Source organism: Girardinichthys multiradiatus, chromosome 18 (assembly GCF_021462225.1).
Source record: "Girardinichthys multiradiatus isolate DD_20200921_A chromosome 18, DD_fGirMul_XY1, whole genome shotgun sequence".
In the NCBI taxonomy this organism is placed as follows: domain Eukaryota; kingdom Metazoa; phylum Chordata; class Actinopteri; order Cyprinodontiformes; family Goodeidae; genus Girardinichthys; species Girardinichthys multiradiatus.
In genome coordinates, this window is record NC_061810.1 from 15545485 (window position 1) to 15570342 (window position 24858).

Consider the following 24858-nt stretch of genomic DNA (forward strand, 5'->3'; position numbering starts at 1 on the left):
CAAGAAGTCATTATAAAAGGTTTTTTTATATTTACATTTTATCATTATGTCATCAATACAAAGCTTGAAGCAAAGTTCTAAATTCAGATTATTGACTGTTTAATGCTAAAAATTAATGGGGGTTTTAGCTTTGCGCTGGTCTGGGTGGGGGGGCTGGTTGGAGGGCCAAGTCGTGTATGTCTGGAGTTTACATATTCTCCCTTTGCATGCATGGGTTTTCTACAAGTTTAAGTGTGTCCATGCGTGTTTATCTGGTGTGTCTCAGTTTTGCTCGTTGGCCTCTGGAAATAGGCATCAGTTCCTCTGTGCTCTAAACAAGACTAAACAGGTATAGAAAATGTATCGATTTTATTTGTGGTGGAGATAAAGTCAGACAATAAAAGAGTAGGAGAGGTAAAAACATTTATTTTGTCACATTTTCCTATACAAAAGCCCTTTTTCAAAAGGTTTTACTTCATACATCGCAGGAATTACAATATTATTAAAAATAATACACTGTTTAATTGTAAAGTTATACACACAATACATATGTAATGGATTGAACATCCAAAATACATTGCATATATGAAGAAATAGCACAGATCCCTCTTGACTGATAATGTGTATAAAACAGGAAGGTTAAGGGCACATTACCACAATTTCTTTATGCTACAAATGACACGTTCCCTTTCATTTGTTCTCTTAAAGCTATACATCTGCAAGGAAAGCTGGATGTAAATATTAATACTGTATTGCTCAGTATCAAACACCTGAAAACCTTAAAAGCACATGGCTAGCCATTAATTTGATATAAAAAGTGAGTGGCAATGGCTTCATTACCTTCACAGACTGCATACAGAGTAATCTCTCTATTAGATTATGAGTTAAGCAGGCATTTGTGGTTTTAGGAATACAAAACAAAAATAATATACAGATATATTTTTTACACTTACAGGCACTTAAGATGTTACAACTGGATTTCAGAAAACATCTGTGTGAAAACAAAAATGTTAAACTGCATTGCCCAAATGTACAGATATAAAAATACTTAAAATGCTCAACATACTACTAGCAGAAATGGACTCAAAACGTTTGCATTTTTGACCGAGGTCAACTCGTATTAACTCTCTTGGCTTTTTATACTGTCACATATGAAAATAACTCTGCATAATTTATACAGTAAGTTGCTTTAATGCCTAGTTGACTGATGTTTATAAAATAATAAAAAATAGGTCTGACAAACGCACAGCGTTTGCGAATCTGAGGATTTCTTTGTTTCATCTCGTCATACTTCATTGGTTTTTGTTCTCTGATAAAATACTTATTTTCAAGTGTCTATTTTCAGTGACTTTCTTTGAATAATTTCTGAAATTGACAGTTGAAAAGCTGATTATGGTTGTAATTTTTAAATACTGTTAAATGGTAATGAAGAAATTCTGACTTGAGATTCGTTTGCATTTTGCTGGGCTTGAAAATCAGCGAGAGACATTTAACCAAACATGCTGCTCTCATGCTAGAATCCAGCCTTGGAAAAAAAGAGGAAAATCATTGCAACATGGTGCCTAATAATCAGAATTATGTGGACTATCACTTCTCTGCACTGACCTGTTTGGTACTGACTGGCCTAGGAAGACAAGAGAGAAGAGGCGGGGCAGCTTTTATTGTCAGAAAAGGTTTAAAAAAAATATTGAAAAAATTAAGGTTTATTAAAACAGCTATTTATTTTCTTCAGGACTTTAGTTGTGCACTGGTAGTTGATAATGATGATATGAAATAGATCAGCAGTTGGAGCATAACCCTGACCCTGTAAGGGTTAGAGCTCTGTTTCTCAGCACATTTTTAAAACTAGATGAAGACTCAAGGTCCTTTGAATAGATACAAATCCTCTAAACAGTAAGGCTAACACAACCCTAAAAATGACGACATATCCTAAAATCACTTTCATGTTTTAGATTTATGATAATACACTTAGACATGCATCATTATTTTGCTTAAATAACCACATCTGACATATTTTGATTTAGGCAAAGGCTTTTTCTTTTAAGTGTATTTCACAAGCCAGAAGACATTCACATTAATACTGATATGATTGAGCAACAAATAGATCTCAAAATAGCCTGGATGAGAGGAAGCAACGAGGCAAACACTTACTTTAGTGCGTGGCCTACCAAAAACGAGACACATTTAAACTGGGCATGACTTACTGTTGCAAATTTTCGCCATTAAATCTTGACTTAGCTTCAATTGATCTAACTCTGCTAGGCTTATCACCCATCAACTCGCTCAGTTCCACGCAAAATACACAGAAAAACATTCTTTAAGCAACTGAGTTGACCCAGGTTCAGCAGAAACATACAGCGCTTCATTCTGTGGCATCTTACTCTTCTCTAGCCTTCCAGTTTTGGAGGATAAATTAAATGGCGGCATGGTGAACTGCGTATTGCAGATGCCAAATTTTATTCAGTGCTGAGAAAAGTTCCTCTCGCAAGATCTCCTACTTGTCTATTGGAGACACACATACACCCCCCTCCCACACCCCCCACCCCACACACACACACACACACACACACACACACACACACAAATATCATAAAAACATGCAGATGAACAGAAAAGCAAAGACTAGCAGTGGAAAAACCCCACAAGTTAGTAGATAAGCAGTAAAAGCTGATTTTTCAAGCAAAGTAATCAAGCTGGACTGAGGATGTAGATTGAGACCCATAAGTGATAGGCCCATGTCTAGTAAGGTAGCATGGAGAAAAGGCTGACACATCCAGGTTCAAATCCTTTCCTTGGGTTAGGGACACTTATTGGGTTATAGGAGAAACTTTCAAGAGAGTGAAAAAGAAAGGCATAGGAAACTCAGATGTGCATCCATAAAACAATTAGTTGTAATAAGTAGTATTCCATTGTAGACCAAGGTATCCAGTTATTATAGATTCTTAAACACAAAAAAACATCAATAAACTCATCCTTCATTAAGGAACAGCATTTCTTTAGATTATTGTTTCCATCAATTCAGTCTTTGGCATTACAGGGAGTGCAGGTCAGCAATTTTGGTGGGGAGAGAAGGCAGGTTTTAAAGGTTGGTCATTGATCAGTGAGGGTTGTCTTAATAGTAACTGCCAAGATGGGATGGCACATGAGTGTTAGGATGGCGAGGAACATTTGGGTTTGGGTAGATGCCTGCAGTGGGTGAACTCCAGTACTGAGCAGTGGGTCCAAAGAAATTGGAGGAGGTGACTGGCATAGATGGAGGGTGCGGGGATACAAAATTGACCTTCTGCTGGTGGGCATGGTAGGAAGGCACATAGGCTAGGTCCGAGGGGTATTTGTACATGGATGACTCAGTGGGGTGCGGCTGGAGCGCCTGAGCAATGCCATGGAAGTCGAACTTGTAAGCATAGCGTTTGCCATGCACCTTGGTCATGATGTTTTTGTCATAGTAGTAGCGCAGCGCACGGCTCAGCTTGTCGTAGTTCATGTTGGGCTTGCTCTTACGCTCACCCCATCGCCGCGCCACCTCATCTGGATCTGTCATTTTAAACTCTCCATTGGTCCCTTCCCAAGTGATGCACCCTGCATTGGCACTGTCGGACAAGAGCTCCAGGAGGAACTGCCAAAGTTGGATCTGACCTGAGCCTGAAAGTGGACAGAAGTACAAATGTTTGTTAGGGACAACTGAGGTCTCTACGAAGTAAGAACCCAATAATCTTACCTGGGTTGGCGAGACGACTACTGGTGGGGCCCAGAATCTGGTAAGGATCTGTAAACAATTGAATAAAGTTTATAAATCTGAAATCAGATTTCTATGGAATCAAATATAGCACAGTACAAAAATTTTGAGAAAAATAAATAACAGAACGTATATATTTACGTTTCTATCTACGTTATTTCACAAACATATATATATATATATATATATATATATATGCTCCGGCTTCCTCCCAGTCCAAAGACATGCCTGTTAGGTTAATTGATCAATCTAAAGTTGCCCTTAGGTGTATGAGTGAGTGTGCATGGTTGTTTGTGTGTTGCCCTGTGATGGACTGGCGACCTGCCCAAGGTGTACCCCGCGCCTCGCCCATAGACTGCTGGAGATAGGCACCAGCTTCCCAGCTTCCCCGCGACCCACTATGGAATAAGCGGTAGAAAATGACTGACTGACTATATATATATATATATATATATATATATATATATATATATATATATATCTCAAACATTTCAGTGAATTAGAGTAACAGTAAAAAAATTACTTATTTCAGTATTTCATTTCAAATAAAAGTTTTTGAGAAACTCTGGATTTTCATTAGCTGTAAGACATAATCAAAATTAACAGAAATAATACCTGCAATATATCTCTCTATGTGTAATGTATCTGTATATGAGTCTCAACTTTTGAATAAAATAACAGAAATGCATTAGCTTTAATTTACTCTAATTTACTGAGACTCACCAGTAGGTCAGCAGTGAGACATGTTAACCTTAGAGTATGGATTTAATGGAAGACCAATCCCCTTTTTTACTTCACATTACATTGTTATTTGTCATAAGAAAGAGCTATTAATACTTTTATATGACCTTTAAATTGCACAACTACAAGTTGTGCAATTGTCTTCACTACATATATTGAATGTGCTTGTAATGTAGGCATTACTATAACAACAAGTGTATCAGGAAATGATTGTGTGGTGAACAACATGTAATTATGCTTGGCTGCCTTAAGAATGAGAAGAAAACTTTATTAAAGCATTTGATTTAAGATAAAACTGATATCCCTACAAACAATAAAGCTTTGAGGCTGAGCTTATGCTACAAAATGCACAAAAGATGCACCATAAGTAGTTACCTGGCTGAGCTCTGGGCTGCTCAGTGGACTTGGTCACATTCTGGGGAACTACAGGTGAGCCTGCATGGAGAGAAGCAATCATTGGATGATGATGGGCAGACAGAGAGGGAGACATAAAATGATTCGGAGGAGACATTGGTGGTCACAGATAACAAGACTATGTATCTTGAAGGCATTTTAGTAGAGGTCCAAAATAAATAAGGAAGTGAATTGGCAGCCTTCTGTAATCTTTAGGATTCTTTCCTACGCATCTAGACAGTGTTGAAGTTATTCAGGTATTTTAATCGGTGCAGAATAGTCACTGATAAAGTTTATTTTTGCTAGGTGATATATGCAAAAAAAATCCCCTCTCTGTGGGTTTTAACCACTCATTCTTAGCAAAATGGTTTTAGACCACAATAATTTATTAGTATGGTGTAGGGCCTCCTTTAGCGGCCAATACAGCATCAATTTGTCTTGGGAATTACATATACAAGTCCTCCACAGTGGTCAGAGGGATTTTAAGCCATTTTTCTTGCAGGATAGTGGCCAGGTCACTGCGTGATACTGGTGGAGGAAAACATTTCCTGACTCGCTCCTCCAAAACACCCCAAAGTGGCTCAAAAATATTTAGATCTGGCGACTGTGCAGGCCATGGGAGATGTTCAACTTCACTTTCATGTTCATCAAACCAATCTTTCACCAGTCTTGCTGTGTGTATTGGTGCATTGTCAACCTGATACACGGCACCGCCTTCAGGATACAATGTTTGAACCATTGGATGCACATGGTCCTCAAGAATGGTTCGGTAGTCCTTGGCAGTGACGCGCCCATCTAACAAGTATTGGGCCAAGGGAATGCCATGATATGGCAGCCCAAACCATCACTGATCCACCCGCATGCTTCACTCAGGGCATGCAACAGTCTGGGTGGTACGCTTCTTTGGGGCTTCTCCACACCGTAACTCTCCCGGATGTGGGGAAAACAGGAAAGGTGGACTCATCAGAGAACAATACATGTTTCATATTGTCCACAGCCCAAGATTTGCGCTCCTTGCACCATTGAAACCGACATTTGGCATTGGCATGAGTGACCAAAAGTTTGGCTATAGCAGCCCGGCCGTGTATATTGACCCTGTGGAGCTCCCGACGGACAGTTCTGGTGGAAACAGGAGAGTTGAGGTGCACATTTAATTCTGCCGTGATTTGGGCAGCCGTGGTTTTATGTTTTTTGGATACAATCCGGGTTAGCACCTGAACATCCCTTTCAGACAGTTTCCTCTTGCGTCCACAGTTAATCCTGTTGGATGTGGTTTGTCCTTCTTGGTGGTATGCTGACATTACCCTGGATACCGTGGCTCTTGATACATCACAAAGACTTGCTGTCTTGGTCACAGATGCGCCAGCAAGATGTGCACCAACAATTTTCCTCTTTTGAACTCTGGTATGTCACCCATAATGTTGTGTGTATTTCAATATTTTGAGCAAAACTGTGCTCTTACCCTGCTAATTGAACCTTCACACTGTGCTTTTACTGGTGCAATGTACAATCAATGAAGACTGGCTACCAGGCTAGTCCAATTTAGCCATGAAACCTCCCACACTAAAATGACAGGTGTTTCAGTTTCATTGTCCAAACCTTGTATATATATATATATATATATATATTCAATTCAATTCAATTCAAAAATACTTTATTAATCCCACAGGGAAATTAAATGTTGTTGTAGCTCATTATGAAGGTTTCTCAAAGAGCCGTTATAGATGCTGATGGCTGTGGGCAGGAAGGATCTCCTGTAGCGCTCCGTCTTACAACAGATCTGAAGAAGCCTCTGACTGAAGACATTCTGTTGTTGTAGGCCAGTCTCATGAAGAGGATGCTCAGGTTTCTCCATAATGTTCTTCATTTTATGAAGAATCCTTCTTTGCACAATGATCTCCAGAGGTTCCAGAAGAATCCCCAGAACAGAGCCAGCCTTTTTTATCAGCTTGTTGAGCTTTTTTAAGTCCCTGGCTCTGATGCTGCTTCCCCAGAAGATGATGGCAGAAGAGATCACACTCTCCACAACAGACTTATAGAAGATATGCAGCATCTTGCTGCAAACACCAAAGGTCCTAAGCTTCCTCAAGAAGTACAGTCTGCTCTGTCCCTTCTTGTAGATTGCTTCACAGTTACATCTCCACTCTAGTCTGTTGTCCAGGTGAACACCGAGGTATTTATACTCCTCCACCACCTCCACTTCTTCTCCCATGATAGATATAGTTTTTGACTTATTCCTGTTTTTCTTAAAATCTACAATCATCTCCTTTGTTATATATATATATATATATATATATATATATATAAAAGAGGAATGTATAAATCCATCTTTTATATATTATAATATGTAACCTTACCTTTGCCACTGTGCATGTTGTTAGACCACCCTGTCCGCCGTACAGCATCATATGATGGATCTGATAAAGAAGAAAACAATAGACTTTGATCATATGTTTTTTTTTTTTTTAAAGGAATAAATAATTACTAATTCATTTGATGCCAGTATTTTAGTAGTCGAAAAGTGCAGCTGTCACAATCCTTTACATTTCGTCAAACCATAGTCCTCAAAAATCTTTATGTGCGCATGGTTGAATAAAATATCTCTACTTGTAGAGTTGATCACAAGAATATAACTGTTACAGATGTCAAGTAGCCTTAATAAATCAGTCAGAAAATGCTTAACGATTTCCTCCACAGGATATCTGGACATGCTCATGTGGTTTAGTCGGGCTTAAAATGTTGATGGCACAATCTTCAAGAAAGCTCGCAACTGCCTGAGCAGCTTGCAACATACTTACCACATATTGTAGATGCAAATTAACGAACAGACACACAGAAGTACAAAACAATAGCTAGATAAAACATGCATTCACATCTCATGTCCCAATATGAGCAGCTTCCATGAAACCTCAACAAATGGCTGAACGGACCTTTCTGCTTTGTGTCTGTCTGTATTGTGAAGCTAGACAGGTTCCACCAAACAATCACTCTGACATAACTGCATGCAACAAAGGCTGTGGCAAAGTCTCAAAAATGTCCTGTTACACCTGGCACGCGCCTTTGATTGTTTGCATTATTAGAGACTTGAATAGATCAAATAGCCACCAGAACACAGGGGAAGTTTGTTGTTTAATAATTCCAGATTTGATTTACACTTTGAAAAACACGTTATGCACAGTATTAGCAGGTAACACTCTGGACAGGTTGCCAGTCTGTCACAGGCCACCACAGGACAAACAACGATGCACACACACATTCACTCCTGAGGGCAACTTAGAGAGACCAATTAAACTAACATGCATATTTTTGAACCGTGGGAAGAAGCCGGAGGAAGGCAGAGAAAAGCCACACATCCACAGTCACATTTATACTCCATGTATAAACCCCCTTTGGTGGGATTTGATCCCAGGACCTTCTTGCTGCAAGACAAGAGTGCTAACAAGTACTCTACCGTGCAGCCCTGAATTATATCATGCTTTACATAAATTACAAATTTATGACGTCTACAGGGTGACTTGCCAGATTGTGTGATAATTGATTCAAATAACAAAATCAGTGTTTGCTAAAAACGGAATATTCTAAGAGTCCTGTGGGCGATTTCTTATCCGCTCCATTCTTTTTGTTTAGTTTATTTGTGATCACAGACCCCTGGTAACTGGGGTATGAGATTACAGATACGATTGGCTTCCTATTAATATATAGTTTGGATAGATGTACATTTCTCAAACACCAAAATATTTATTCATGTAACCTTGACTTTATGCAATACAGAAATTCACTGGCTTTTAATTGCTTAATTTATCCATCCTTTGACATATTTTTTAATCTTATGCACCTGATTAATTATTCAATTGAAACCTATTTGGCATCAAATACATTTTTGAACACATTTTTTACATGAAGCATAAAAGTATTTTCATAAAAAGTACATTTGAGCGTTCATCTCAGCTGATGTAACCTGTTCTGTTAATACTGGTGACAGACCGATAATACCATGACTTTCTGTCTGGACATTTCTTGACACAATGCAACACTGCCCTCATGTGGAATACTGTATATAAACATTTTAAATGCTTAAAAATCAGTAAAAATATATAAAAATTGTTCCTGCATTCTTAACGAACCAAAAATGTGTCAGGTAATTGTTTGAATTACCCATTCCTTTATCAAACACCTAACTTGACTCACTGATGTGGTCTACCTCAAGTCGATTAAAATTTTAAACGATAAATGTTGTTTGAGTATATATTTCTTTACTAGCAGAAGATACCCATGTTCCTGCTGCTTGGAAACCTCCTAGTTTCCTCACCAGTTCCTTCACTTTTTTTACTTTTTACCCTCCCCAATCCTTCGGCAGAGAAGCCATTCCTCCAGTATCTGCTGACAAGGGAAATTATTCCTGGCGTCTGTGACTCTATAAAGGAATTTAGTGAATAAAAAAAAAAGTTAAAGTCCAGACAAGTGACAGTGCACATATAAAGTTAAAAGAAGGATATTAGCTGTCAATGAAAAAGGAAAGAACAAGGGGGTACATAACTGAAACCTCAAAAAAGTGGTAGAGGCGGGACACAAATAGCAAGAATGCTGCTGTGGTTTAGAGGGGCTGTCAGGTTCAATCTGGTGTGGGCCGACAGGATAGCCAAAGACCAGCGACTGGGGGAGAGTCCTAGGAGACTTGTGTTTCCTGCTTGCTTCTCCTGCAGACAACCTCTCTTTGTTTTACTGGCCCTTTTTTCCCCTTTGCTCACTGCCAGCCCCCTCCACCACACCTCACCCCCACCAACCAATCCCCAATACCCCGCAAAAGAAAATCTCCCAACGGGGCCTACCTCTGCTGCTGAAAGGGCTTAGGGGTTGGTGGGTTACAGACAGAAGGAAGAGAGATGAGAGGGAAGGTGAAGAAATCCCAAATGGTAAGACGCAGACAGATAATGAAGTGCATAAAAAAAGGCATACGAGAGAGGAAAGTAATGAAAAACCACTGTGTCAGACAATATGTACCTCTGGAATTTGAAAAGAAAACAGCAGCACCAAAAGCAGCTACTGTCTGGTATTAGCAGGGGGGATGCTTTGTTGTTTCATGCACTACTGTGAGGGGTTCCAGAAATTATTTTGTGTCTCATGCAAACACCTAAAAAAATAACCCAATAATCCTAATATGTTTGTACAATTCAAGATCTAAACCCATAAGCCCGTGACTTTACACATACTTCGTTGTGTGAAAGCTAGGGAAGTGGAACTGAAACTGCAGAAGAGGGAAGGAGCCACAGATGCATAAAGTACAAAGTCCCAGTGATTGTGTGAGGGGGGAACCATGCAAACACAAACATAAAAATGCGTACAGAGATCAGCCTCATCCCCACCCTGTACAAATCCCCCTCCTTCTGCCTTCATTTTTCCAGGCCTCGCTCTGACTGCGACTCACTCCAGTTTCCACTCTGGTCTGGGGTGTGGTGCACGCTCCTGGGAGACTTCAACTGGTGAACCAGTTAGTCAAAACAAGACCTGGGCGCTCCACAAAGAGGAAAAGAGACGCACAGAGTGAAGCAGAAAGATAAAGAGGAAGAAAGAGAAACCAAGCCGAGAGAGTGAAACAGAGACAGAGAGCAGAAGAATAAAGTCGAGCCATGGACTGATTTTAACACTGAGTATGGGCTAGTGACAAAGAAAGACCCAGACAGGCTAAACCTTTTTTAATACCCATGATACAGGTGCTTTAAAAAACATCTGTGGGGAGATAGGACCATAAGAGGAGGAGAATGACAGCAATGCAAAGGAGTTAGATGTATAAATAATTACAGAAGTGGAAGTGGAACGATTGAAAATGATGAATTGGTTTACAACAATTATTTTATCTGTGGAACTTTTTTTTACGTTTAGTCACATTAAACTGGAACTTTTGCCCATTTTTATTTTATAAAATAGTTCAAGCTTAGTCAGATTAGAGGGGTAGTGTCTGTTGACCTGAATTTTTAAGTTCTTGTCAGAAATTCTAAATATGATTTAGGTCTCTATCTACAACAAAATTTCCTGTCCCTCTTGAAGAAAAACATGCCCACAGCATGATCCTAAGGAGAGGATTTTCGGGGTGATGTTATTTTTCCTCACAGACATAACGTGTTTATTTAGCATCCATGGCTTGAGAATAATCTAAAATACATATTTTTATGTCTTTTTTTCAGATATGGGCTCTTTCTTTCCACTCCTCCATGAAGACCAGATTTCTGAACAGCAGCACTGACGGTGGTCCCGTTGGCAAATTTGTCTGCCTGAGCAGTGAATCTCTGCACCTCCTCAAGAGATACCATGAGTCTTTTGGTTTCTTCCCTGATGCTTTCCATGCTCTCATTGCCTGCTCTGTCAGTTTAGCTGTATGGCCTTGTCTTGATAGGTTTGCAGTTTATTTACATTTTCAGAAGATTGGTTGAACAGTGCTGACCTATCAGTTTTCTGACCTATCCTTCTTCTTCTATCCGTCTTCACAATGGAAATTAGGTAACTTCTGAATGCAACATGTTGAACTGGATTTTGTTTAGGGGTATTTGAGAAAAAGGTGGCTCAATACAAGAGCAAGGCAGACTTTTCAGGTTTTGAAAACCATGGAACACTTTCCTTTCACTATTTAATCATGCACTACTTTGTGTGGGTCTATCACATAAAATCCTAATAAAATGCATTAATGCGAAAATTTCAAGAACCCCTCATGACGACTATTAAATCGAGGAATGTGACGTCGCCCGGTATGGCAGAGCCGGGGTCCCATCCTGGAGCCAGGCCTGGGGTCGCTCCTCGTGGGACCCGGCCGGGCCAAGCCCGAACGAGAGACGCGAGGTCATCCCCCAGTGGGCCCACCACATGCAGATGGAACCGTGAGGGACCGGTGCAAAGAGGATTGGCTGGCAGACGTAAGTGGACACCTCGGCGGCCCGATCCCCGGATGCTTAGGCTGGCTCTAGGGACATGGAATGTCACCTCACTGGGAGGGGGAAGGAGCCTGAGCTCCATCATTCTGCTTGAGGTCTTCAATGCCCACGTGGGAAACGACAGTGACACCTGGAGAGGCGTGATCGGGAGGAATGGCCTCCCCGATCTGAATCCGAGTGGTGTTTTGTTATTGGACTTCTGTGCTATTCACGGATTGTCCATAATGAACACCATGTTCAAACATAAGGGTGTCCATCAGTGCACTTCGCAACTGGACACCCTAGGCAGGAGGTCGATGATCGACTTTGTTGTCGCATCATCAGACCTTCGGCCGCATGTTTTGGACACTCGGGTGAAGAGAGGGGCTGAACTGTCCACTGATCACCACCTGGTGGTGAGTTGGATCCGCTGGAGGAGGAGACAGACATGGCAGGCTCAAGCGCATAGTAAGGGTCTGCTGGGAACGTCTGGCTGTGCCGCTCCGGTGTGGTGAAGACAGAGCTGAGCCAAAAAGCGAAGCTCTCGATTTACCGGTGGGTCTACGTTCCTACCCTCACCTATGGCCATGAACTTTGGGTCATGACCGAAAGAACAAAATTCCGGATACAAGCAGCTGAAATGAGCTTCCTCCGTATGGTGGCCGGGCACTCCCTTAGAGATAGGGTGAGGAGCTCGCCCATCCAGGAGGGGCTTGGAGTAGAGCCGCTGCTCCTCCACATCGAGAGCAACTAGTTGAGGTAGCTCGGGCATCTATACCGGATGCCTCCTGGACGCCTTCCTCGGGAGGTGTTCCAGGCACGTCCCACCGGGAGGAGGCCCAGGGGATAGCCCAGGACACGCTGGAGGGACTATGTCTCTCGGCTGGCCTGGGAACGCCTTGGGCTACCCCTGGAGGAGCTGGAGGAGGTGTCCGGGGAGAGGGACGTCTGGGTGTCTCTGCTGAGTCTGCTGCCCCCGTGACCCGGTCCCGGATAAGCGGAAGACGACGAGTACAAGTACGAGTGAGAAAATACTAAACATTATTTCAATGTACTGCTTGAGAGCACCAGCACATTATAGTACTGTTTGCCTTCAATCTTCTGATGTAAACAATGAATTTAAAAAACCTTAATTGCCATCTTTCATCTTTTACAAAGGCAGCATAGCATACATTGATCTCATTGATCAAATAATTTACAATAATACATACAAAAAACTAAAAGTTGTGAAAGTGGTTGACAGCATAACAATGCAACACTTGGTTTCATGATGTATTCACCTTTAAAACATACGTCTCTGCCAAGAGATTTAGGGAACCTACCCACATATATGCATGGCCGTCCACAAGAAAATGGTAGACAGCGACCTTAAATACACACATAAAGCACATATATTCACACACTCGCATATTCTTTCATAGCTGCTGCATTCCATGTTTTATATGCTGTCTTTTATTCATAACATTGCCTTTTACACCGCAGAATCTGGTGCAGATTAAGGGTAGTCTCCTGCCATATACTTGTTCTACCGCAAAGAGCCTTTACGGTATTTGGGTGTTCTCACAAGGCAATATGAACATGAACATCTGGCAGCGCTCATCTGCACAAATGCTGATAATAAGTTCTCCTGAAGTAAGGCACCTTTTATTGTTGAGTGACAAACTCAAAGCTCTAATGCTGGCATTTTTGTCTTCTTTATCTTATTTTACTTTTCCTTCACAGTAACTTAAAATTATAAAATGTTTAATTTCTAATTTTAAATGGAAAGGTACAAATAGGATACCACAACCCTGTTTCCTCACTCTAGAAAAAATTGGAATGGATGTATAGAGCCCCTTCAATGCCAGAGGGTGACATATAGGCCAGGGTCTCTGCTCGCGGCTAAAGGCAGAGCCAGTGTTACAGGAGCCTATTATAGCAATCACCTCTTGTGAAAGGGAAATGCTCTTGATGGGAGTGACCCACCGTTCCTGCCAGTCCAAATACCTCGTGCTGAGAACAAGGAAGACCAGGGTCAGGGGGTGACAGACCAGAATCTTATCTGGGCTGTCCAATGGTCTATGAGGTTGTAGCTGCGCAAGAACAAGTTCACAGCCGAGTAACTCTCACCACAGGGTTAGATAGAAAAAGAGGCACAGGGCATTCTCTGACACTTATCATAGCTAGTATTTCCTCTGCCACTGCCTTGATAGGGCCCCTCATCCTGTGAGCGAGGCTATCAGTGTTATTGCAGTCCTTTCTCTCCTCTCTGGTGGTGACACTCTATAGCCGATGTAAATGATGTTGTTTTTTTTCTTACAGATATGCAGCCAGAGCCTATTCCAGTTGTGTCAGCACAAAAGCATTTTTTAGGGTGAAAGCCACAAAGAGGAAAAGAAGACTCATTCTGAACTGCATTGTTCTTGGAAACTCACCTTGGCTCTGACTTTTTAAAAGCAGCTACATAATAATTAACAAAAAATTTAACACAATATATTTTTGCAAACATTATTTCTTCTTTACAAAAAAGGTTGTTTATTTCCCTAACTGAGTTAATGTGTTGCAGAATAAAACATAACGTACTTCACAAGCATTTTATCACAGTATAACATTTGTAATTGTTGTACCTTGTCACTTTTACTTTGGGCAAATGTTCATATTTGAGTAATATCTGTGTTCCTGTGTCCCACTGCATGCTTAGTGGTTGCCCAGGGTTTTCTTTCATCTATGAGCCGTAATTCAAAATTAAATCCTGTTGCAGAACCCTTAAAATAATTTACCTTTAAGCAGCAGCTGGCTAGATATGAATCATCTCTATAAAAGTTTAAATGTGGAGTAGTTTGAATGGCATCAGTGGAGTGTTGATAATTATTGTTATGCACTTTGGTATCCTTATTTGGTATCCTTAAGTGCTTTACAAATCAATAAATGAAATGAAAATACTAAAACAAAACCACACAACAGGCACAAATCAAGACTTGGAAATCTATGTTAATGAAACTGGTATGTTAAGGGCTACATAGTGACTATGATGTTGCGGTATTGTGAAAATCTTGAAAAGCACAAGTTATCATTTATACATCTCAGCAAAAATAATGAAGGTTTGAGTTTGTAAATTTCAAGAACGCATTCTTCCTTGGTTTCTCAGTTAGCTTTCCTCCAGCATGAGAATTTCTCCAAACTGGGGTCAGATTGACTTCTGTCAACTATACAGGTAAGATGATGACAACCATCCAAGAGAGGACGCAAAGGTGGTTAGGAGACAGTGGCCGAGCAGAAGATCTGTCAGCGGAGCACACCTTACAACTGAGCAGAACTGCTACTGCTACATAATTGCTTAGCTCATCCCTTGGACGGGAGGATGAATTGTTTGCAGATACAAGTATACACTCAGCATGTACACCTACAATTAAAAGACTAATGTGTTTTTCACTTGCTCCATACCAATTACAGTTGAGCTGGCAGCTTAAATTCTTCTGTTCAGATGATAAAGGGGTTGGTTTGTAGTAAAATCTAAATTCTGATGCAGTGGTGAATATTTGAGATAAAACCTGAAGAGTGATGGATCTCCTAGCTTACTTCTAACTTCGACCATCAAAACAGCTGGCTACCATACAGATTGAACGGAGGCTGATGGGTGGACAGTGATGATCAAATGTTCACACTGATTTCTCTGGCAACTCCCCCAGCAGTTTGAGTGTGAAAGAAGTCTTGGAGATAATGTTTCCCACCCAAGTGTTGTCTGATCTCATAAATTTAAAGGAAGACTACTTTGTCTGTATCAGCCAGAGAAGAGAAATGGCTGTTTCTTTAATTATATAATTTTAATATCTATGAACAATAAATTACTTACTCTTAATACAACCACAGTTACATAATTCTTGCAGATTAAGGTGATCCTCAACAAACTGTCAATTTTAAAGTTCAGATGTGTAAAAATACAACATGTAATACAGTCTCTAATGTGCTTATTACAAGTTGAGTCTCTTCACCCGTTCTGAAAATTCCCTGCCACTTAGTCAGTCATGCACATCTACTAGTTTCCACTCCAGCTTGACACGAGGCAGCCATTCAGCCTCCTCTGCCATGTATGATAAGCACACATTGTTGCTTCACCACCTGTCTGCGATGCCTGCTCTTCCAGTAAACGGCCTAAATAAGAGACCCTCCTTTGAATAATCACTGTATTTCAAGTCTGTTCTTGCCCTTTTGGTGCTGTGGAAAAAAAAACAATCAGCACTCTGTTTTTGCCTACTTTGTTAATATGGCTCTATTCTGTTATTCCATCTCTAAGCTTCAGTGTGTTGTCAAAGCATTCAGGTAGTTGTTTTGAACAGAACAATCTGCTGGCTCCTATCACCTTTGCTGCACAAAAGCTGCACCTGCCCAGAGCTTTGTCCTTTGCAATCAGCCATTTCATATGCTTTGGTTCCGATGAGTGGGCTGTTTTCCAAAGTGTGCCGGTGCTTTGTGTCTTTTTGTTTTTATTTGCATCACTGATGCTGACAGGAATTGTGATCTGAATTCCCATTTAAGATTTATTTTACAATACTTCCTAATCACCTAAATGCATTTCTCTATTTAACAATCACACAGGACTTTCCCCCAACTCAAATATATAATTAGATAACATATAACAGAGTATTGTCTTTTGAAAAAGTAAACCTTCATACCGTCTTTGGCAGCCAAACGAGGTGATGCGTCGGTGTGAGATGGTGTATTGTAGGATAACGATGAGCTACCTGTAAAATGGCAAAAGTACACAGTGAGATACATTTATTTCATTATTTCATTCCGTTTAGGTGTTTGAATTACAGAATAAGAAAAAGACACAAACGTTTTATAGATTTTTTTAAAAGCACCCAGTGAACATTGCACTCTATGTTTAGCCTTAATATTTCATTTCAACAGGAAATTAAAGAAACCACAGTGCACACAAAATTATGACAGCTTTTAAGAGCTGCCAGCAGGTGGCAGCAGAAAACCCAGTATCATTTCATGTAATCTCACTCATTTCTTGACTTGCTTTACTTTTCATTAGAAAATAATATAAAAGTGTTTGTACTAAGTAAATCTAACCCAGAGTAAATCAAATACAGCCCAGATTTGAGGCCCTTAAAATGTAAAGAAAACCCCCTCAGAGCCTCTCTGCGATTTCCAATACAAGTGCTCCTCCTGGGAGGTGAGAGTCCTCATATGGCAGCCTATTCACTTCACCTTATGGAGCAGAACTCTGTGCCACATTCCTCCACTTACACAGGCACCCTGGGCGGCACCAAAATGGTCTCTTAATTTTAGCTGCCCTGAGGCATAAATCAGCGAGTAGAAAAACAGACCCAACAAATCCACAGAGAAAACACAAGAGCAGTTACTGCGAGGAGAGTGCAAGCCAAGATTTAACACTGAGATGACTGAGCATGGGAAGGATACCTTTTCTGAATGGAGCTATATGAAAGACAAGCTTGAGTACAAACGGAAATAAAACTCCAGCAGGAATGGGATGTTTTCTTGAGAGCTGATGCAGGATCCTCACCTCGTATGTGCTGCTGCTGGTGGAGGGCCCCCGTCGCGGCAGGCTGTCGGTGTGTTTTCTTAGGGGGTGGCTGCAGAGGTGAAAGAGTGGGGTTCTCCACAGATGCATTTTAACATCCACATACCCCACCCCTCCCTATTCTACCTACTCCGTGGCACCCCCAAGGGTCTGGGTCTAGTTTAGAAAGCTGGGGGCCTAAGAACAGGGAAGCTATTGTATAGGGAAGGGTCCCTCCACAGCAATCAAATGCAGCTCCCCATACAAAAATAATTCCACACGCTCAGTGTAAGCATGCAGGGGCAAATGAGCCACCAAACCAGTGTCTTTGGAATGAGGGTAAAAAGTGTAGGAAAAAAGACGGAACGTACAGGGAAGGAAGGGAAGGGAGAAGGAAAGGACTGTTAACCCTTTTCCTACTGTGCACCACATATGTGGGCTGACCCAGACAGGCAAACAGGCAGCATTGCAGAGCAAACCTCAAACCATCCCACAGAGAAATTCAGGACCGCCGCATAGCTAAGAGTGAGAGTGAACGAGACAGAGGAGGGAGAGACCACAGCTGACTGATTGGTGAGGGGATGAGTTGGCTGCCCTGCCTATTTATTTGCACGGCTTCATCCTCTTTCAGCAAACAAACATGTCCCGGTAATCTGACAGCAGTTTGGGAGGACTGGCCAGTCTTTGAAACCCTTGCTCTCCCTTTGTGTCCTTAGTCACATCTGTTCAGAGTCTGTTAGAAGGCATAACATCCACAAACAATTTGCTTTTCTCCCCTTCCTCTGACTGATGGGTCTTTCAAAAGTCCTGCTCTCCAGTTTGCTCGTAATAAAAATAATGTTTCTCCAGGCAACACTGTGGAGCACCCACAGAAGGCCCACACTGTCTATAGTGTGGGACTCCTGTGATGCTACATAATACCATTGATCCAAACATGTACTTAAAATCCCCCAGTTTTTAACACCCTATACAAGCAAAATGGGCTCCAGCCATCCCATAAGTGCCATAGGACAAAACTTCATTTAAGGAAAAAGCTATTACTCAAAATGTATAACATATTGAAAAAATAATGATGTTCTTTTACTAGTTCAAGAAAAACCTTTGGCAAAACCAAAAACATTATCCAATATTTGTTTCACACTGCAAACTTTACTATAATGTTTTCATCACACTGTTCTAGCTAAGGTCTTTGTGCCACTGTGAAAGCTGAGGAACGGATTTCAATGGATTGTTGTGAGGTTCTGTTAAAAGGTTGTACGCAGTTAAAAGAAACCCAGCAGTAGATAACTCCCTTGATTTCTTCATTTATCATGAATCCAGATTAGTTGAGTGACTTCAAGTCCAAGAGGGACAAAAACCGTCTACAACCCCAAAAACATCCTAGTTGCTTGTATAAATGCTATTTATGAACCTTTAAAGCCTGGTCATGTTTTATTATGGTTTTAACCATCCAATGAACACAGAGGCCATCAATTGATTGCATGACAAATGGGAGCAGGAGAGAGAGCACCACCAATGATAATCCTCTGTGAAACACATATTTAGAAAATAACATGTAAAGCTTTCCAATCAGAGTAAACTCCTAATAAAAAGAAATATCCGTGTTAAATCAATAAAATAGTGTCAACTTAAATTGCAGTTATTTTTCTTAGGTTTTATACTGCTTTATTTATTATTATTTCAGACAACTACTCAAGACTGTAAATGCTTAATATGTTCTGTTGTCAGTACATGTTTCAGATGGATACATGTTTCACCACATCTTACCTCCATTTCTCATGTAAATAATCATCAGCTATGGTGTGAACAGTTCCTAAAATATTGTTCTCATAAACCTCTATGATGTTTTTTTAAGATTGCAACCCAGCTTTTAAAACCCAGCTTCTTAAAACACTACATAGCTTTGTAAAAAGCTAAACAAACAGGTGTTTGGATCTTCAAACCCATGGTTCTCAAGCTGTGGTACGAGAACAACTGCTGGTACTCAGGCTGAATTTAGGGGTGCATTTTCAAGTTAAATACACAGCAAATTAACTGGATAAGCTAAAATGTCAAGATAAAAAGCATTAACAGTAAAAATTAGGCAGTCAAGGTTTCTGAAGCACTTTGATCTTTTGTTGGATCACAAAAGCTGCTCAAAAGAAGAGTGCATGGCATAATATTTTTTATATGGTCTGGAAGAAAGTGAGGTGGAAGTAAAGGAACTGGTAATGACGGCTGGCAACTCCTTAAGGATAATGTACTGTATATGAGGGGGTGTGTTACATCAACTGATTGATGTACGTTTTTGGACTGCAGCCAAATTAGATTTTGAGGTTGTTTCTTGTTTTTAGAACTCTATACAACCTACTGATAAAGTACTGATGTACTTTTGTCATAAAAATGCCCGTCAGCATGGTGGTAATTGAAAATGCATATTGACTGAGATTTTACTTGTTATAAAAAGCATGAGAACCACTAATCAGAACAGTGTACTAGTCATCAGTTGGTGATATATTAGTGGTTGCATCCATGCTTTTATTTAACAGATGAACAAGGCTGGTTGATCAAATAATGTGAAACCAATGTAACAAAAACCCAACGCAGAACCCTCTAGAAGGACTGTGAGCAATCAGCGATGACTGAACAAAGACTAATAGACAATATAATTAAAATTAAATTAGTATTTATAGTTTCTTACCACTACAATGCATTATCTATTAATCTATATTCCCATAGTACAGAAATGACTTGTAATACATTTTCTAGTGGTATTAGGTCTATTAGAAGAAGGAAAAACTAATCTTTGTCTGTGACTTGGCATTAATATGAAAGTTAAATTCACTGCATATCTGTCTCTCATCTCATCACACCACCTTCTTCCAAACCCTTTGTTAATATGCAAACAACGACAGAGCTGTCACTTTTTTTTTTTTTCAAAGACCTACAGTGATTAAAGTGACACAACGCTAAGGCAAGTAAAGCTGTGGTCAGGAGATGGACTGACAAAGTGAGGGATCCTGGCATAAAAACTACATTCTATAACCTAAAAAACAGCCAAGACTGTTTTCAAGCAGTCTCAAAAGACCACACCTGAGACCTTATTAACCTTGGCAACAAAGAGTGGGGTTTTTCTTAGTAGTAACATGTCATGTATGGTGAGCAGTCGCATGCTACGCAGGAAACGTGTTTATTGCATTAATGGTGAACACTTTCATACACATACCACTGGAAGCCATTTATAGTGGATAAAGGTGCCAGCAGAATCAGGGTAAAACTGTTCAACCCTGCTTTAATTCTCACATTTATCAACATGAATAGTAGTTGAATAAATTGAATAGTTACAGCAACAGCTCTATAAAATCAGTTCTGACTACCTTGCAACAGCATTCATACCCATTAAACTTTTCACATTTTGTCCCATTACTACCACAAACTTGAATGCAGTTTAAATGTACTAAAATAAGTGGCATGTGATTGTGACATGGAAGTAAAAAATATGAATGGATTTTAATCTTTTCTTTACACATAAAAAAGTGAACATTGCGACCAGAAATTGTATCTACCGTATTTTCCGCACTATAAGGCGCACTTAAAAACCATTAATTTTCTCAAAAAATGACAGTGCGCCTTGTAATCCGGAGCGCCTTATATATGGATCAATTGGTTAATTGGTTGATCCATACTGGTTGTACACGGCGCTCTGTCAAAATGTTTCAGTACGACTGGTAGCCGCACCGCTTGCAGCATTACGGCTACCGTAGTCAGGGGCGTCGCCGAAGTAATAGCGGTAAACACCTGTACTGTGCTTACTCCTAGTCCAACACCACTTGTGTGTGTATAAGGTTTGAATGTACTGTTGCAGGAATTGCCTGAACTATATGTGATTAGAAGCTCAGTGTGTGGGGTGTATGTTTCGTGTGTGTGTATGGAAGATGTTGACATTACTCCTCCGGACAGAGGTGGCGCTGTGTGCTGCCGTAGCTGAGAATCAAGAGTGAAGGAGTGACGTCGGTATTATTGTGTGTGTGGGGTGGGTAGAGACGGCGACCGGAGCAGCGGTGTATGAGTCTGTAAGCCCTGTGTTTTTACGTGCTGCAAAGTCATTAAAAAGAACCCTGAATCTCGTCAACAACTCAGTGTTTTGATGCTGTTTCTTCATGCTCAACTCAGCAACGTATGAGTGAGGGAGTTAACCCCGAGGAAACTAGTAACTTCGGCCCTGGAGAAAGCGTCTCCCCTGTGTCATCAGACTACGGTCAGGGGACAGAAACAGGAAAGGTTAACAGTACTAACGTTTGATTTAGTGCATCAAACTGTTTCTTTTACGTGTTTACTGAATCAGGGAAAAGTTCCCTTTCACGTTTTAACTAACGTTTGATTTAAACTTCAACTTCATAGACTCCAATGCATTCCTAACGTGCGGTTGGCTCTATTCAATAGGATTCTATGTAGAGGAGACCTTACCATGAGAGTGAATGGAGTTATCAGAACGCTGGTTTGTAGTGTATTAATAAAGTTTGACTGACTGTTTTGTTGACATTCTCTTTAGCACAACTCCATCTAGTGGATGCATAACGCAACCCCAGTCAAACGTTTGACTGCAGTAGCTTCTATTCTATGCGCCTTATAATCCGGTGCGCCCTATATATGAAAAAAGTTCTAAAATAGACCATTCATTGAAGGTGCGCCTTATAATCCGGTGCGCCTTATAGTGCGGAAAATACGGTAGTTCCCTTTACTCTGAGACCCCTAAACATAATCCAGTGCAAGCAATTGTTTTCAGACGTTACCTAATGAGTCCATTGGTGTGGAATTTAATCTCAGTTCTGTTCTGTTATGGCCTCAGAGGTTTCAAGAGAACGCAAGAAGAAAATAACTAAATTGCAAAATGAACAAGACATGGGCATCTACCTACACACTCAGCAACACATGCTGAACACACCATATGCACCATTGGCTGAATACAATTCCACACTTTTTACATGAATGATTTTCCTTCTGATACTCAGTTATGATCCACTTGTGTTAGTCTTCGACATGCAATCCCAAGAAAATACATACAAGTTTATGGTTGTTACTTGACAAAATGTGATAAAGTTATTAATACTTGGAAGGCAGTGTATAGAGCAAATGGTGCATTCATACAACAAGGTTATCAGAAGAAACAGAATGTGTAATCCAGCTTCGATTAAAATCAAGCACACTGCTCTGTTCTTGTGAAGGCCATCAGCATATGCTCCACATCCATTCATGCTAATGCTAATGTATATTAATTCCTGAGCCCCAGTAGGCAAGAGATCAGCCACAGACTGCTTTGTTATGGCGGCTGACAGCAGACTGCTAACACTAAAGGGCTTATGGCCAGGCTGCTGAGCCCCTCCATAACAATGATAATCTGCCAATAGAAAGAACTAATGCAAGGGGAGCTCACTAAAATTGTTGTGAGGGGAGACATCGGAGAGAGAGAGAGCAAACTCTCCAGACCTCCTTTTTCCCTACTCAGCCTGCGAGCCCAGATGTTTATGGTCTGTATAAACTATTGAGGGCTTGAGAATGTCCCCCCTCCACCCCACTCTGAAGTGAACAGCAGCAGCAGTGCAAGAAGCCCAGACTTATCACTCTCCCTCTGCCTCTCAGTCTTGACTCCCTCGCTGTAAATCCATCCAGGCACACAGGCAATGGCGACAGCTGGGAAACAGAACTATTGCTAGTCTCCACTGGCTTTCATTCACAGACTTCTTAAACCATTTTCATGCACAAAAATATTCCTTTTCCAGTTTTGCCATATAACGGTTTCTCATGCTTGCAACCTGCTGTTGTTTGCCATACAATGGAATGGGGCTGTCCCTTCATTTAGTTTGTGCTTTGATGTTCCTTAAGAATTATAGCAGATCAGTTTGCAGTTTTCTTCCTAGTAGTCCCATCTGGCATCTCCTCTCTCACCCCCCCCTCCTGTTCTCCTCTTGTCAGAAGATCCAGTGTCTTGCTGTCTGAGGTTTGCTGCTCCGCTCCGCTTCCAGCACATGTGGTATCAAACCGACCTACATGGGTGCGATAAAGCAAACACTCCACGGTCGTTCCCTGACAGACTAATTTGAACAAATTCTCAAATTGCACTCCAAATTGAAAGCACATTGGGGTGTGGGCGGCCGTCACTTATAAAATTCCAAATAAGTGACCATGAATGAGTCTAAAATAATACGCAGCCAACAAGCCTTGTTTGTTGTAAGCAGCTGGGTAGCTGGACAGATGTTCAGCTCCTGCCCATGGTTGAATCAGTGTGGATGTTTGAACGTTCCTGTATGTGACGTGGCAGGAATGTTTTGTTATGGCACAGCAATAGGATGGGGAGGTTTCTCTGTTTTTTTGCCATGAGTCCAAATGACGCAGTGGAATGCTAATCTGAGGTTAAAAAATGCACCAAACGCACACATGGTACAGACACATGTTAATAAAATTATGATGATGACTATCAGTTTTTTAGAGGATTGGTGGTAATATTTGAGAGCAGTAAATTGGGACCGAGCTTGACATCCATGACCTATAATCACTAATACTTCCTTACTTGCTTTCCCCCTTTCTTTGCCCTTTTTCATATTTTGGAATGTTGCATGAGCTCAAACTCTCATGACTCAAGCTAAAGGTCTATTTTGTGGAGGAGGCTCAATCATGATATTGTTTGTGTGAGCTGTGGCGAGCGAAATGAGAATGACTTAAGTCTCTACACCAGGGTCTTGTTCTCCTTTTGGGTTTTTCTAAGACGTTCATTTACTAATATACTTCCTTTTTCCCTTAGGCTTCCAGTGTTAAGAATATAAACAGTTTTTGTATCTCCAAATCAGGTCTTTCAGACCACACTCAAAAGAATTCATCTTTTTGACTGGTGGGAATGGATCCAGGGCAATTTTCAACTGGCAAGTGAACAGGAACCCCAAGACATCCTTTCTGTATCCAAAACACACAAAGTATAAATGGAAAAAAAAGGCAATGATGGGCAGGGTTGCAATGCAGCAATCCAAAGCTGGTGTCTAAATCCTGCAGCCAGTGGCCATTATGAAAACTGCTTTGCAGAGCGTGCCCAGTAGCAGTCCTACAGATCCACCCGCTGTAGCGCTTCACAATGAGGCTGTTATACTGACGGTAGGCATCTCTCTCCCTGCCCAGACGCTCTACATAGAGAAAACCATTGACACCCAAAAAGTACAGTTCCCATTACATCACATCAAGGTCCGTTGCAATTTTAGAAGAGAAATGTTAAATATAGTGGAACTAGCAGTCACCCCACCCAATGGGCTGTCATTATATTCTGCAACAGCAGCAGAAAAAAACTCACACTATCCAGAGGTATAGAATCCAAATTTTTGAGTTACAACCTAATGTGTATTCAAACTGCAGCCATACCAGATGTTGCATCTTATATCAAAATGTCATTTGCATATAGCCTCAGAAAATGGACTCTGCTTCTCCAAAGAAATATATAAAGCTGGATTACAACAAGGCACTCTTCAAAGGTAAGAGGCTCATATTTATTTGCCCCCATTGAAAATTGCAGATCAACGTTCTTTGCTGTGCTGAACATACAGGCCGAGCTGCCTTCCTGAGGCAATGCACCTGGG

At 40.8% G+C, this 24858-nt stretch overlaps 1 protein-coding gene across 8 annotated transcripts in view; it reads right to left on the bottom strand.

Annotated features, from left to right (window-relative positions):
• Nucleotides 1–385: 385 nt before the first annotated feature.
• fli1 (Fli-1 proto-oncogene, ETS transcription factor) overlaps nucleotides 386–24858 on the bottom strand; it is a 42391-nt gene continuing 17918 nt past the window's right edge. For all 8 annotated transcript variants that reach the window (XM_047391951.1, XM_047391952.1, XM_047391949.1 and 5 more), the window contains 5 exons: nucleotides 16404–16472; nucleotides 7207–7266; nucleotides 4832–4891; nucleotides 3698–3745; nucleotides 386–3621 (listed from right to left, as the gene is read on the bottom strand). In XM_047391951.1, the coding sequence (XP_047247907.1) occupies nucleotides 3092–3621; nucleotides 3698–3745; nucleotides 4832–4891; nucleotides 7207–7266; nucleotides 16404–16472 (767 nt within the window). In that variant the 3' untranslated portion in view covers nucleotides 386–3091. The remainder of the gene's footprint in view (nucleotides 3622–3697; nucleotides 3746–4831; nucleotides 4892–7206; nucleotides 7267–16403; nucleotides 16473–24858) is intronic.